This window comes from Oreochromis niloticus, linkage group LG4 (assembly GCF_001858045.2).
Source record: "Oreochromis niloticus isolate F11D_XX linkage group LG4, O_niloticus_UMD_NMBU, whole genome shotgun sequence".
In the NCBI taxonomy this organism is placed as follows: Eukaryota; Metazoa; Chordata; class Actinopteri; order Cichliformes; family Cichlidae; genus Oreochromis; species Oreochromis niloticus.
The window spans coordinates 16,218,206-16,233,031 of NC_031969.2; the positions used below are offsets into that span (position 1 = coordinate 16,218,206).

The 14,826-nt window shown below is 39.5% G+C and overlaps 1 protein-coding gene across 2 annotated transcripts; it reads right to left on the reverse strand.

Annotated features, from left to right (window-relative positions):
• Positions 1 to 686: 686 nt before the first annotated feature.
• On the reverse strand, positions 687 to 9,645 carry gtpbp1 (GTP binding protein 1). 2 transcript variants are annotated; one of them, XM_005457697.4, is made up of 14 exons: positions 9,181 to 9,645; positions 7,547 to 7,658; positions 7,229 to 7,409; positions 5,009 to 5,192; positions 4,600 to 4,764; positions 4,352 to 4,475; positions 4,056 to 4,170; positions 3,828 to 3,972; positions 3,551 to 3,733; positions 2,973 to 3,108; positions 2,586 to 2,764; positions 2,232 to 2,393; positions 1,917 to 1,967; positions 687 to 1,761 (listed from the first exon to the last, which is right to left on the reverse strand). In XM_005457697.4, the coding sequence occupies exons 1-14, from the start codon at positions 9,373 to 9,375 to the stop codon at positions 1,645 to 1,647; spliced, it is 2,049 nt and encodes a 682-aa protein (XP_005457754.1). In that variant the 5' UTR covers positions 9,376 to 9,645; the 3' UTR covers positions 687 to 1,644. The 2 variants fall into 2 exon arrangements, with proteins under 2 accessions (XP_005457754.1, XP_003452883.1); XM_003452835.4 differs by lacking the exon at positions 1,917 to 1,967 and having other exon boundaries at positions 9,181 to 9,375.
• Between the last annotated feature and the right edge of the window lie 5,181 nt (positions 9,646 to 14,826).

Here is a 14,826-nt window from a genome sequence, read left to right on the forward strand (position 1 = left end):
GATAACTACAAATTTGAAATGTTTGGTACATAGGTCTGGAGAGAGGTACAACAGTGAGTGTCTGCAGGCATCTGTAAAAACTGGTGGCAGCTGTGTCAGGATTTTGACCTGCGCTTCAGCCAGTGGTGTAGGGGATCATGTCAATATTGATGGATTTCTCAATCATTGCTACCATCTGGAAAGCATCTGTCAACAACCTCAGCATAACAATGATTTTACGCACACTGCCAAAATAAAAGCATTCTTGGATAGAAAAACACACAATAGAATGCCATCAGTCATGGATTTTTCTTCCCAGAGCCCAGGCCTCAACATAACTGAAGCAGTGTGGGATCATCTTGACAGAAAACAGAACAAAAAGGCAGAAAACATCCAAAGGCGGGTTTTGAATGTTCTTCAAGAAGCCCGGAGAACTATTCCTGAAGACTACTAAAAGAAATGATAAGAATTCAGGCAGTGCTAAAGAGTGAAGGTGGTAATACCAAATGTTGACCTTCAAGCTGGTTAGAACTGTACAAACTCTGTATAGTATATACTGTATTTTCATTTCGACTTGAACTTGTTTAAATAAATCTAATTCCCATTTTCCTTGCAAAATAAGAAGAAATGAGGGGTTCGATCCAAGCAAATAATATTGCTGCAAGTAAGGTCAGAAATATTGAAAACATGGAAACACAATAGCCAGCAATGTTGAAAAGTTCACTAAACTGTGTTTATTAATGGTCCTTTTCTTGTAGCAAGGGGTTTAAAATGTCACAATATGTCTACAGCAACAAGCCATAACACATGGGATATGAGAATTACAAGTAGCACTGCAAGTACGGCAAGTATTACAATCAGTAGCAGCTGCTGAAGTGAGAAACTGTGCTGTATTGGTACTAACACTATTATAAGGTTTGTATATAGACCGACGATGGAAGAATGATGCATACTACTGAATCTAGGTGTGCAAGTGAATTTATCTCAAAAGATAAAGACCATCCAAGAGTAAATGTTCTGCATGTCAAATAAATAATTATAAAACAAAACAGCTTATATTTTCTGTATACCTAGAATTTTAAATCAACTCTGCTACATTTGTGATTTGCATACATTTTGTACATCCTTCCAATCAGTAAAACTAAGAGGCGATTAATGCTGTATAAATAGTACAACTGTTTATCATTGCAAATACACAGGGAATTCATGGGTGTCACTAATAGCTGCTCGTAAATATAGGGTATTGGACCCTTGTCTTGGGTTTATCCTTCCTCCCTGCCCCTGAAACTGAGCTAGAGGACTGTTTTCAGACACGCATAAAATATGGATAAAATTAAATATATTCATCATCCTGAGTGAGGCTAACCTCAAAAACCACACTGCTTTCAATCACCCAAGCCATTCGAAATGGTAAAGGCAGCTGATATTAAATGCTTAGGAGGTGTATGCTTTTAGTGTGAGACATACTCCTCTGTGTTCCCTTTTAAAAAGAATTAAATAAAAAGCACGGGACCTGGTGTAAAAACAAACAAACAATAAAACTAAAAAAGGCGAGGAGTAATAAGACTGAGGAGAGTGTCTTGCTCCAAACATCTGCTTCCTTCATGGTGTGTGGAATGAAGACACTTGGTGGAGTGACAGGAAGAAATCAGACCCGTGGGCTTTTCAGCAGCTCCCTATCCCCGATGAGGAGGGCGCTGCTGTGGGGTTGGTGCTGCTGTTCTGGCCTTTTCCTTTGTGCCTCTGGCCACCCCTTCTCCTTCCACCACCTCCAGACTTTGGCTGTAATGTAGATAGAACGAAACTGCTCAATACGGCAGTCGCTGCACTGCATCACAATGCCAAAAACAACAACAAATGCAAAGACCAGAGTCCATATTGCCAGTCTTCACAAATCAGCCTCACTGTTGCTTTTGTTTTCTGTCAACACAGTTTACCTTGTTCTCTTTGTTGCCCTCCTTTAACTGAGGGTCATCATCTCCCTCTCCCTTTGAGAGCCAGCCACGAAAGCAAAGGAGATGGAGAGAGTGTACAGGAGTGATGTGGGTGAGTTAAAATTTAGGGTGAAATATTACAAAGCAGACAAGGTGTTAAATGAGAAAAAAAAGGGGAGGAGGAAACAGAAGTTAGCAGAACAGCAACTTCGGGGTAAGTAACCAGAATCTGAAGAAACGCAGGAACTGCACTAGTGCGCACATAGTATTTGTACATACAGCATACAGCTTTAGGACTTTTAATGACTTGTGACTCACCGGTTGTATTGAGTTGGTGGCTGCCGGCTGAGCTGCTGCTCCCACGTCGTCACCGGCCACCACAGTGCCGTCCTCTTTTCGCAGCGGCGCCTTTTTGGTAGACTGCATTTTGATTTGTGGCGGTTTTGAGTTTGATGGCATGTTATTGGTGGATTGCAGCAGCTGAAAATGATATGAGACAACACGTTAGTCCCAAAGAACTATCTGTGAGCACATAAACTTACAATGATTTCTACATTTTGGCCATAATCTTAATATTATTTCCAACTACAGCTTTAGAACCTGGCTCATGATCATCAGATCACTGTAGCGTTATCTCAACATAAACCTTCAGCTTCTAGAAGGCTTTGCTACCTTAGTGATGGTTCCTACAGCCTTGGTGCGCCCCTCCCTGAACACCAGCCTCTGGTCACAATGCAGGTACTCGGGGGTCTTGATGAAGCGGAAGTGGACTGAAGCCTTGTCGCCTGTTCGTAAGCAGTCTCTGTTCATGGACAGGATGGTGGCTGTCTGCCTTATGCTGCCACAGTGGACTGTGGATCAGGGGGAATATATACGTAAAGGAGAATGAACTGAGGCTTACTGTGGTTGTAAAATGACCATTTCAATCCCATAACATTTATTACACATACAAATGTTCAATGTCATTTAGAAACTTGGCTATAAATCTTTGCTCAAATGTCCTGCCCTTGCCTTAAGGTGACTCTAGAAACACACACAGAGCGTGTCACTACTACCCACCCATGGCCTGGTATCTCGGGGATATCGTGGTGGGATGATGCAGCACCAGGATCTCAGCCTCAAACTCCCAAGTTGCCTGTGGGTTTAACCTTGGGGACACCATTACCATGCCTTTCCTTATGGACGAACGCTTGATCTTTGGAAGGAAGCATATGATAAAATGCCATCATTTTCACTTCCCTTCTATTATCAAGATGAATAAGACAATGAGTAAGTCTGTGAAGGTTCTCAGTCATCCAAGTCATCGTAGTCTAAGGAGCTTGGAAAGAAAAGCGTCTGGACTTCTTTAAGTTGCTTGAAGACGTTTCACCTCTCATCCGAGAAGCTTTTTCAGTTTTAGGGTCAAATGGTGGAGAGTCCCAGATTTAAGAGATTTGAGAGATTTGAGAGGTGAAACGTCTTCAACCAATTTAAAGACGTCCAGACGCTTTTCTTTCCAAGCTCCTTAAAAGACAATGAATAACACTTTTCAAGACCAGCAATAAGGCCTAATGAGTAAAAGAACTGCTAACATTTAACTGACCTATGCAATGCCAAGCATCTGCACTAGACAGTGGATGATTTTATTGTTTCTCTACCTTTTTAAGAGCAAACGAGGCAGTCTGGCCACCTCTGACCTCCTTCACAGGCATTCTCTTACGGTGTATTGATTTGACAGCAATAGAGATGAAGCTCCCTAGAGGATCGGGTCCCAGCAGCATGGTGTCATTCAGGCGTATGAGCCCACGTAAAGTAGTTCCCGATACTACAGTTCCCACACCCTAAGACATAAACAACACATGACCTGTTTTTTTTTGCATTAAATTTACATGATAAAATAAATTAGGGAGAGGAGTTTATCAGCGTTCATAGTACCGGCACAGAATAGGTATCATCTATTTGAAACTCAGCAGGCTGATCGTCCCGGTAGGATGTCCTGGAGGAAAGCAGGTTGAGAAACATCTTAAGCAGGTCCATGTTCTCACCGGTCACATTGGAGATCTGAAAGATGGGGCACATCCTGGGGGAGCACAACAAACACACGTAGGTTACAGTGAGGCATTTTCTTTCTGATGCTGAATCTCGCTAGAACAGACCCAGTACCTCTCCGAACTGAAGTTTGAAGCCGTGACTATGACGTCGTCCTTGTTCTGTACCAGGACAGGGATTTTTCTACAGCCTGGGGACTTCAGTAACCTCTGCAGCAGCTTTAGGGTCTCTGATAAAAGGAAAGGAAGACCACACAAGTTATTTAGTTGTTAATGTAATTTTTTTAGCATGTGAAAATGCAGACAAACAGCATATCAGTTAATAGAAGCCAACATGCCAACACAAGCTCTGATGTATATATTGCATAATAAGGAAATATTGCAAAGCAAATAAAACCCCAGAAGGCTTACCTTGCAAGATGTTGGCTGGGCACATGTCTATCTTGGTTACCACTACAAACACAGGCACGTTCAGAGCTAAAGCCAGGCCCAGGTGCTCTTTGGTCATTCCTACGATACCTGCATTACTGCCCACCTGGAAAGGAAGGGAAAAGTGAATTTTATTCCTATATTTGCATGAAAAAGAAAAAAAATGGGACATCATGGATATTGTATATAGGCACACGACACCATCTTCCCTCCCCCTCCCCCTTTCTGACCATAAGCATGCAGAAGTCTGGAAGGTGTCCTGTCATCCCAAACACTGTAGTCTTGAGGTATTTCTCATGGCCAGCCAAGTCTATGAAGGTAATGACCTTAGAGGACTTCTCGCAGATTTTGGTCCAGTCCAGACTTCCTCCGTGACTGTCTGGTTTATTCACCACCTGGGAGGCAAGAACAAAAACAAATCCTAAACATACAGTCTTTCATCTTACATCAACATTTACTGTAGGTCCTCCATATTACTATTAACCTTCACCACACCAAACTCATTTCTTCTCACACTTATTTTAATAGTCAACACATTTCAGCGCCTCATGATTCAGTATATGAACCATCATTAAAAACATGAGTCATTTTCAGAGTTACACTTCTTTTAGAAGTAAAGCACTGAGCATACACACTCACCTGTCCCTCTTGGTCAAACCCCAGGATATCATTGCCCACACTGCTGGTCCTGCCACTCTCCATCTCATGCTTGTGTCTGAAAAGTTTCTGGCGGGCAAAGCCCCTGCCATTGTCTAGCTCACCATGTGTTAATACTCCCAGTAGAGTACTTTTACCAGCATCCACATTGCCCACCACTGCAACCCTGAGAGACACAAGAATACCATATAGGTTGAAAAAAAAGCCTTGGATGCTTCAGGGATAGAACAGAACTGAACAGAATAACTTTCATTGTCCAAACTAGTGGAAAACTGGTTATCAATTCATACTAAAAACTCTGATAATTATCAGCACACATTCATACACACACATGCATAAACCTCTGTGAAAGTTAGAAAATACATCACAGCATCTTATTATTCATCATACTAATTGCATTTGGCACAAATCATCCTATATACAGTTTTTTACAAGCCAGAGGCATCCTATAACATTGTCCTGAGTGCAATTCAGATTCAGTCCAGTATGTTCCTATTTACCACAGTCAGGTTACCATACCAGACTGAGTATTGAACATGAGGACGATTTCAATCAAGCTCACATTTACTCTTTCCAAAACGTATTTGCTAACCCCAAAGCCTCTTAGCTTCCTCATAAGAAACAGTCTCTGACTAACTTTCTTATTGATGTAATCAGCATTAGCTGTAAAATGTAATTCGTTATCACTGTCAGGATCCTGGGTCTCTCGACCCAGCGTTTTGAGTTCCTTGTGTCTTTTGTATTATGTTTGATGTTTAAGGTTCTCTTTGTATCTTAGTTTATTCCATAGTGTCCAGTGTTCTTAGGTTTCCTGTATTCTCTGTTTAGTTTCCTGTGTATTTAATAGGTTTCCCTCTGTGTCTGTGTTTCCTCATTCCATCATGTGCTCCTCCATGTTCTCTTTCTCCCTTTAGGCTGTCTCTGTGTACTTCCTGTTTTACTTTGAAGGTCTGTGTCTCATGTTAGTGTATTCTGCTTTGCTTCCTTGTCTCGTCAGTTCTGATTACTCCCACCTGTGTTTCCCTCCTGTTTCCCGTTCCCTGATTGCCCCTGTGAATATATAAGCTCTGTGTTTTCTTGTGTGGTTTGCTGGTTCGCCTGTGATGTATCCCTGAGTCTCCCTGTGTTCGTCTGTATGTTATCCTGTGAGTTTTGGGTTCAGTTTCGTGTGTTTAGGTTTTCCCAGTTTAGTTATTTCTTAGTTCCTTTCCTCGCCATCTCCACTTAAATAAACTCACTCCTCATACCAACCTCTGCTTGCACTTGGGTCCTCACTTTACCTCCGCACGGCCTGCCTCATCACAATCACAATGTTTTTCCAGATACTTAAACCTATTAATGACTTCCACGGACTGAACAGAAAATGGAAGACCTGTTTTACGGCCGGTGTAATTCAAGACAGGCTCTTTTGTGTTTTCAATGTTAATCAACAAATAGAGAGATTTATAGCATTCCTCCAACCTACGCAATGATGCAAAATCATCAGGGCTGGTTATGACCGGGACCAACAAGAGCTATATCATCAGCATATTATACCAGCTTCATATTCCCATTCTGTAGCTGTACATCATTTATATAAAGAGAAAATAACAATTGGGATAAAACACACCCTTACAGGTTCCCCGTATTACAAATTATTTCATTAGATACAACATGAGTAATACAGACTTTCTGCGAACAATAAGTTTCAAAATATCTAATCCACTGTTACCCTCTTATTATTAGTTCTTGCAATAAAATGTGTCCTTGTATTAAAGGCTGAAGTTGGATTGACAAATATAATCCTTCCCTGATCAGCTGTTTGCTGTAAGCGATATATAACTGTATTAACTAGAATCAATGCAGCGTCTTTTGTGCTCCTTTGTGACTTGTATGCTAACTGCATACAGGCCAACTGATCCATAATAGCTGAGGTGAGATGTTTTTAACCACTCCCTCCATATAATTAGACAGTACACAGGTCAAAGCCACTGGCCAAAAGTCACTAAGGGTTTTGGAACCCAGCCCTCTTGGGATTGGTTTTAAATTTCCTTTAAAATTCTCAGCTGTAATTATACCAAGTGTGCATCTGACTTTTTCCACACCTGAGGGGCCTCTGGGTTTTTTCAGTAGTTTATCTGATAAAAAATTGAAACAGTCTGATCACCTGTACTGAACACACTGTGCGCTGTCGAAAGTAAGTGTGACTTCATTACTGCTCACCTGACCTCCAGGAAGTCCAGCTCACCCACACGCCTCCGTATCAGATAGTCACGTACCAAACCGGCAGCCTCATTGCGCTCCCGTAGAGGGATCAGGTCAGCATCCAGCTGCTCACACATGGAGTGCACTGTGGCTACTGAGGCCTCCATATCTTTCTCATCCAAACCCCAGTCACCACCATCTGCACAGGAGGAGAACAAGAACAGATGTGTTACAAACTGTTACAGAGTGAATAGGTGAAAAGGTGGAAGAGAGAGACTCATAATTTACACTATAGTATCCTTGGAATGTGGACAAGGGCTTTTATATATCTCTCACCTGAGCCCATTCCAACCACATAAATAGTCTCTCCACATCCCTCTTCCATCCTGTCTCGTAGCTGCCGAAGTAACGAATCATACTGCTCTCCATTTGGGCTAACAAGTGCCAGCTATTGGGTTCCAGAGAGGGGAAGAGAGAAAACATAAAGAGTAACACTGGCCATGAAATTGTTAAATCAAATATCCTTCTTCTAATAACAGTTAATAACAGTTCCCGGGAGAGACTGCATCAGGTGAGGTTGTTTTTAAAAAAAAGAACAGGCATTGAACCAAACAGTATTACTTATTTGGGACTTTTTATTTTCACTGGAGGACACTCTCATACCCTGTAAGCAAAAAGAAATCTGAAGAGAATGGCAGGATCGAAAGCATCCCTCCACACGCAAACACAGCTGCTTCTTTTCTCATGACATACCTCAAGGTTACATGAGCACACTGCTGTTATCCCTGCTGATGTGGACCTAAAAACACCTTGAAATGCAATGCTATTTGTGTAAGAAGAACCTGCTTGTTTTATGTTTATTTGTTGTGAATGTTGGATTGAGTGTGTAGGACCTTGGGAAGAGTAGCTAAGGATGAGGGTGATGCTCATGGGGATCCTGATTAAACAAACAAGTTTTTTTTTTAAAGCACAACTTTTGCTAATTTTTGTTTCTATTTTTAAAAGAAACTAACACACATACACACACACACACACACACACACACACACACACACACAATGAAATAAGTGAACTATTGAGGAAATGTAGTTTAGGCCCAGGAGTAGCAGAAACATACTTTACTTAGTGGCAGTACATTACTTTCCCTTTAAGGGCGGGTTACAAGTGTAATAGTACTATCATACTTTATACTAAGAGATATGCATTTGGAGCTACACTAAAGGCCTACTAGATGAATAGTACCCAGTGTATTGGGTTATTGAGAAGTTACTACACAGAATAGCATATCAGTTGCTGACATACTTAAACTGTCAGGAGCCAAAAGTCAACAAGGGACTGCCTACCTGATGCAACTCTGTGCAATGTGTTTATGGGACCAAAAAAACACCATTGTAATGTGCAATTTAATACCTGTGGGGGGAAACATGATTGCTTTCACTATTACATTCAAACATTCCGGATTACGTCAGGCCAAAAACTCTTTTTTCATGCTACAAGTTCCGGTATTTAAGAGCAACTTTCAGTATCGCTACAGCCAACAATATATATCATACATAGAAATTATAGGCAAAACATGTCGGGTAGTTTAGCTGGTATCCTGGGAAGCCGACCATATTATCTCATTGTTCGTTATTATCCCGTATGTTTTTGTTTTCGGTTCACAAATCGTCAATGACAGATGAGCCATATTCACTTGTGTCACGAAGTGCTTCTATGTGCAGCTAACGTTAGCGCCGGGCTCTGCTCCGCTGCTATTTTAGCTGGAGCTGCTAACACCTGCTAGCTGTTTAGTGTCAACAAAAGCAGCTCGGTGTCCAGAAAATCTGTCGTGTGTTATATTTGGTGCTTAAAAATACTCCGTAGCTATAAAACGTTAATTACATAGCTATAGAGGAGAGGCACATTCTTCTTTTCATTCATTCATTCACTGACAGCAGCAGCTAGCATTAGCTTGGCCAGCTTAGCTTTACCTTGCTAGTAAAGTCAATCCCCCGATCCTCGGGCTCGCCATTGAGCACGTCCCCATCCTCGAAACACTCATCCCCGGCGTCGTCGCTGCATCCTCCACGGTCTGGAGCAAATATACTCGCCGGGACTAAAGCATCGGCCAGCGGTACGGAGCCTGGGCTAATGCCTGGCTCATGCGCCGCCGCTACTGATGCCATTTTTATGCCAACTTTGCAGTAATAAATTGCAGGTTTTCCAAACTGTTGTGATGACGGCTGGCAGACAAACACACACACATATACACACTAACCGGTGCACCTCGAGCTGTCAACTCCAGTGTTAGTTAGACATTTACTACGCTACGGTTAATGACGTTAGCAAGGGTCTCACCGCGCTTTAACTAACATTAAAATAACGCTTATTTATGTACCGTCTGTCTGCATTTGAAAATGAAAACTACCAGCACCTGAATGTTAACAAGGAGGGCGTGGATAACCGTGTGTTTTGACATCATATTCACCAGTAGAGTTGAAGTCACTGGGAATATGTTAACAGTGGACCAATACCAGTGAGGGGGTCGTTCATATGATTACAAGCTGGATCAGCCCCTCATACTCAGAGCAGCTCTAAGTATGAGGAGGCGGCTCTAATAGCGATATGCTATTAAGGTGTAATTAGCACGTATTGCTGAAATATCATACAGGTCATTTAAATCATTTAAGATTAATATATGCAATCATTACTGTGTCGGTTTGGTCTGCTTTGGTCTGACACCACAAGGTATTCAAAAGTTAATATTGTCTGACCTATGTCATTATGACAAGGAAATGATATGTTGTACTTTTCAATTATTGTTGTGACCAATGCTCAGTCTGACATTGATCTGCAGACTGAAAGAAATGTCACCTCTGTTGTACAACCTGTTGTACCTGTTGTACTAAATGTTGTGCTTGACTAATAGTTGGCATTAAATAGCCAGGTTATAGGTACATCATGTTAGTTTGTTCTTAAATGGTCAGTGAGTGTAATTTACCTTATTATTGTTTTCTTAATGGCAACAATGTGATGTCATGTGTAAAATTTTTCATTTTATATTTTCAAAAAATTTTTTTTGTTGTTCTCCAGTGACAGAAGCACTATACTCATAGAGCATAGTGAAGTGCTTTTTTTAATATCTTTTTTAAAAAATTAATTTTTTATGCTTTACACCACATTTTTTTCTCAGGGATAATATGGGAGGCTGAATTGTGAAAAATAGCCTGTTTATGTTTTGACTGTTTTGAGCCCAAATTGTTAAAAGTAAATTTGAATACTGAAAATCTCAAGTAAGCACTAAATATTGATATTTATTTTGCTTTCTGTTTTTGAAGCTAGATAATCCTTCCTGGTGTATTACCCTCACACAAACGCCGATACTCCTGCATTTACCCAAGAATAGTGGCATATATATGTAGTTTGATTGACTTTTGTGCAGCTGAGTGGTATGTGACGTTTTGCATTATATTTTGTTATAATTTTGCATCACTGTCAGATTGATATTTTTGTTTGTTTGTTTGTTTGTAACTTTTATGTTACTTTAGTTTAATCTATACATCCCCATCACTCAGAGGGAATATCCTCAAAAGACTTCCCACCTACATTAGCACTCTATTGGTTCTCCTTGTCACCTTGTAATAACAGCTGCCTCTTATTGGCCACCAGTAGTAAATAGTCATGTAGTATTGCACTCTGACCACTGGAGGACAGTGAACACTCAGATCACCTTTGTGTCAGACCACAAACAATATAACTATTCTCGAATTCTTCTCACCTTCAAGCATTTTCAGTAATAATTCTTAAGTAAAATAGTGAATTTTGATAATTGTCTGCTAACTACCAATCAACAGATAGCATTTTTGTAATAGTTTGCATTTAATCATAGGAAATATACACAAATATAATTGTTTTGTGCTGATGTGAAGCCTGGAATAAATTTTGTAGTGATTTGCATTGCATTGTCTCACATGATTAAAGTATGTAGCTGAATTACTGACATTCATGTGATGATAATAGATAGTTTTAATAAATATTAAGTAAAACTTGTACCAGGTCTTTGTGTGTGTGTGTGTGTGTGTATGTGTGTGTGTGTGTGTGTGTGTGTATGTGTGTGTGTGAGTGTGTGTAGGCGGATATGTGTGTGTCATAAGATCTGCTGACTGCTGACCACGTGCATGTGCAAACATGTCACATCTCTTTGCCCCACTGAACTTCTGATAAAGGCACTGCCTTTCACAATAGTACCAACAAAAATAACAGCTTTTCCAGATTCATCCTGTAGAGAGATGAACTTTAAAAAAAATAATAACCATAATTCCACCTGCTTTCCACAAACTGTGGCTTGTAAACTGCCATTTTACTAGTACGAGAAAATGGATGCCAGCTGTTTGAAATCGGAACAAACCACACACTGTTTGTCAGCCAACACTCAAAGTACAGCTGAACTAAGATCCTCAGACGTTCACTTGTAAACTGGTACATAACTTTGAACAAGCTCATCTGAAAGTAAAGATAATCTTTCCAAATACAAAATATGCCAGTTTTGATCACTTTTCTGAGAAAGATTATTAAACACTAGTAATAAACTCCACCACACCTTTTTAAAGAAGTCTTTGCTAGTCCCAATTAGAGCAAAGCTTTTTCTAAAATCTTGTTAACTGGAAACAGGCCTATAGTTACTGAGGGGATCAGGGTCCATGTTGTGTTTCTATAGGACTGTGTGACTGCGTGCTGACTGTGTGCTTTAAAACAAGATGAAATGACTCAGTTTACTGAGAAGTTATTAATTATAGCCATGTTTAAATACTTTTACCATATCTGACAAGTTTCACTCTGGTTTTAAAAGCATACATAGAAAAAAAACTACTCTGTTAAAGGCACATAATAATATGCTTTTGTCTGTCAGTCTACTATTTAGTCATGCTTGATCTCAGCATAGAATCTAACAAGTTCTTTAAAAATATCTGGAACACAAAGCTTGTCACGTTTTACACTGGTTTCCCTCCTCAAATATAGGAACGTCATGATCGAAAGACGAAGCTAGTCGGCTTCCAGTAGCTGTTGCATCCCACAAGGATCCATTTTTGTTCCTCTTCTGTTTTTAATCATACGTGTTACATACATCATGCATTGCCTTGATATTTCTGAAATAGATAAACACATGTTACCATTTGTCTATCTCTGTTATGTGAATGATACACAGTTTTATCTACCTGCCACACTTGACAGTGACTGTTCTCATGATGACCCTTTTTGACTGTTTCAGTGAGCTGAACTTCCTTCAACTAAACAATACCAAAACTGATGTTATTTTATTTGGCACAGCCAGCTCTATAAATATTCTAATTAAGGCATTCTATCCACATAAATTCAGACTCTAGTTAATGTTTCAGTGGATAGTTTCATGTCTTTTAATAATCAAATCAACTGAGAGTTTTTTTCTCCATATATAGGATGTTGAAACATCTGTCTGTGTCACCTTTCACCTGGATTACCATAACTTGCTGTAAATAAGACTGTCCAGTTTCACCCTTCCTTGATTACAGATTGTTCAAAACTGATTTTTTTAATGGTGCACAGAAAAGACAGCACATTATCCTGTTTTTGCTCAGTTGCACTGGTTATATGTGAAATAATTTTCTAAGTTTAGTATTATTAGTTTTCAAATACTCCATTTATTGGCTCCATAATATACTGCAGATCTTTTAACTCCATATTCTACCTTGAGGTCACTGAGTTCATCCTTCCAGTTTCTGTCAGTGTCAGTGACCCTTTCTTGCCTTTCTGTCTGGTCTTCTCGTTAACATGCATAGATGTGAAAGTTCTCTGTTAGAAAAGGAAATAAATACATGCAACATTTCACTATGTAATTTCTGTCATACCTTCTTGCTTCACAATATTGCAGCTGAACAATGGCTGGATTGCATTCTGGCCTGTTTGGACTGCTAAACTAGGCAGAATACAATAGAGACCTTGTATCATTTGAGCATTTTTGGATACAAGGGTAAATTTTTTTGAAAAGGTGTGCAATATCTAAAATTGCATTAAAAGATGAAATCAAATAAACTAATAATGTAGAAATCAGAACAGAGTCAATGGTATTGTAATTCTAAGTCAAACTGCGGTAAACTGCAGAGCAAACTTTTAGCAGTATACTTTCAATGAATGTAAATGGACTGGTGCTTTCTACAAAATCCATCATTCCCCCAATGGTACATGTATTTTTTTAGACCAAACATACTCTATTTTGGAAACAATTTTTAATCTTACAAGTATAAGCCAATGCAATAGAAAACATGATCCAAAAACACATCGAAACTGGTTTTGGAATAGATAAAGCAGGCTAACATTAAGCTTCTGGAATGGTCTTCCCAAAGGTCGAGTTGCAACCCTGTTGAAAATTTGCAGACTACTCTTAAAAGCCGAGTTAATGCTAGGAAACCAGTTAGTTTAAATGAACTCTGCCAATTTTGCCAACAAGAGTGCTCAAATATCCATCCAGAATTATGCTAGAAGCTTGTTGATGGCTACCAAAAGCATCTGGTCAAGGTGCAACTTGTGACCTTTGCGCAACCATTCAATCAATCAACAGTTAAAGAAACAATTAAAAGCCCCTAATTATCATAACATTATTGCCCTAGTGGAGTGTATGTAAACTTTTGATCACAAGTGTAAATAATTCCCCTACTGCACAGACCATGACCATCCAGTAAACTGTGTGAGAACCTATCATGCATCATTTGAAGATAGCACCGTGTTTTTCTGACACATGGTCACAGGAGCACATGGTTCAAGAAGTAGATAAGATTATTTTCTATAGAAATTTTAGCATTCAGTCAGGTTTTAATTTACTGCACATTGCATTAACTGTTTAGGAATTAACTGATCAAGCTCTCATTTTTGTTAATATAGTAATAGTTTTTATTACTTGAATAAAAACCCTTTGCAGTCTGAAGGCTAGAACCGATGGAAACCCTTTGATGCAGCTGCTGTCTTTATTTTTTGTTTGCGCATCTTTCTGCCTTCAGTTTTTATTTAATAACTGAAAAGTATGCGCTAAAGGGCTGAGATCAGATGACTGAGTTGGCAGTTAAAGAATATCTCCTTTCTTTGTCTTTATAAACTGTTGGGTTGCTTTTGCAATATGCTTTGAATCATTATTCATTTGCACCGTGTGGACTACGTAAATTAGTTTAAAGCGTTATTTTTGTACTTTTTACTTAAAGATGTTGTGATTTTTCTATTGCTCTCAGAACATTATTTCCTTCAACTAAACAATACCAAAACTGAAGTTATTTTTTTTGGCACAGCCAGCTCTATGAATATTCTAATTAAGGCATTCTATCCACATAAATTCGGACTCTAGTTACTTTAGTTACTCTTGTCACGTTTTACACTGGTTTCCCTCCTCAAATATAGGAACGTCATGATCGAAAGACGAAGCTAGTCGGCTTCCAGTAGCTGTTGCATCCCACAAGGATCCATTTTTGTTCCTCTTCTGTTTTTAATCATACGTGTTACATACATCATGCATTGCCTTGATATTTCTGAAATAAATAAACGCATGTTACCATTTGTCTATCTCTGTTATGTGAATGATACACAGTTTTATCTACCTGCCACACTTGACAGTG

Bases quoted from the DNA above. Each gene is read 5' to 3' on its own strand.
- gtpbp1 (XM_005457697.4), bottom strand. From the start codon at position 9,375: ATGGCATCAGTAGCGGCGGCGCATGAGCCAGGCATTAGCCCAGGCTCC. The intron at 4,765-5,008 runs GTGAGTGTGTAT...CTTGCCTCCCAG, and splicing joins GGTTTGACCAAGAGGGACAG to GTGGTGAATAAACCAGACAG. The intron at 4,171-4,351 runs GTAAGCCTTCTG...TCCTTTTATCAG, and splicing joins CCCAGCCAACATCTTGCAAG to AGACCCTAAAGCTGCTGCAG.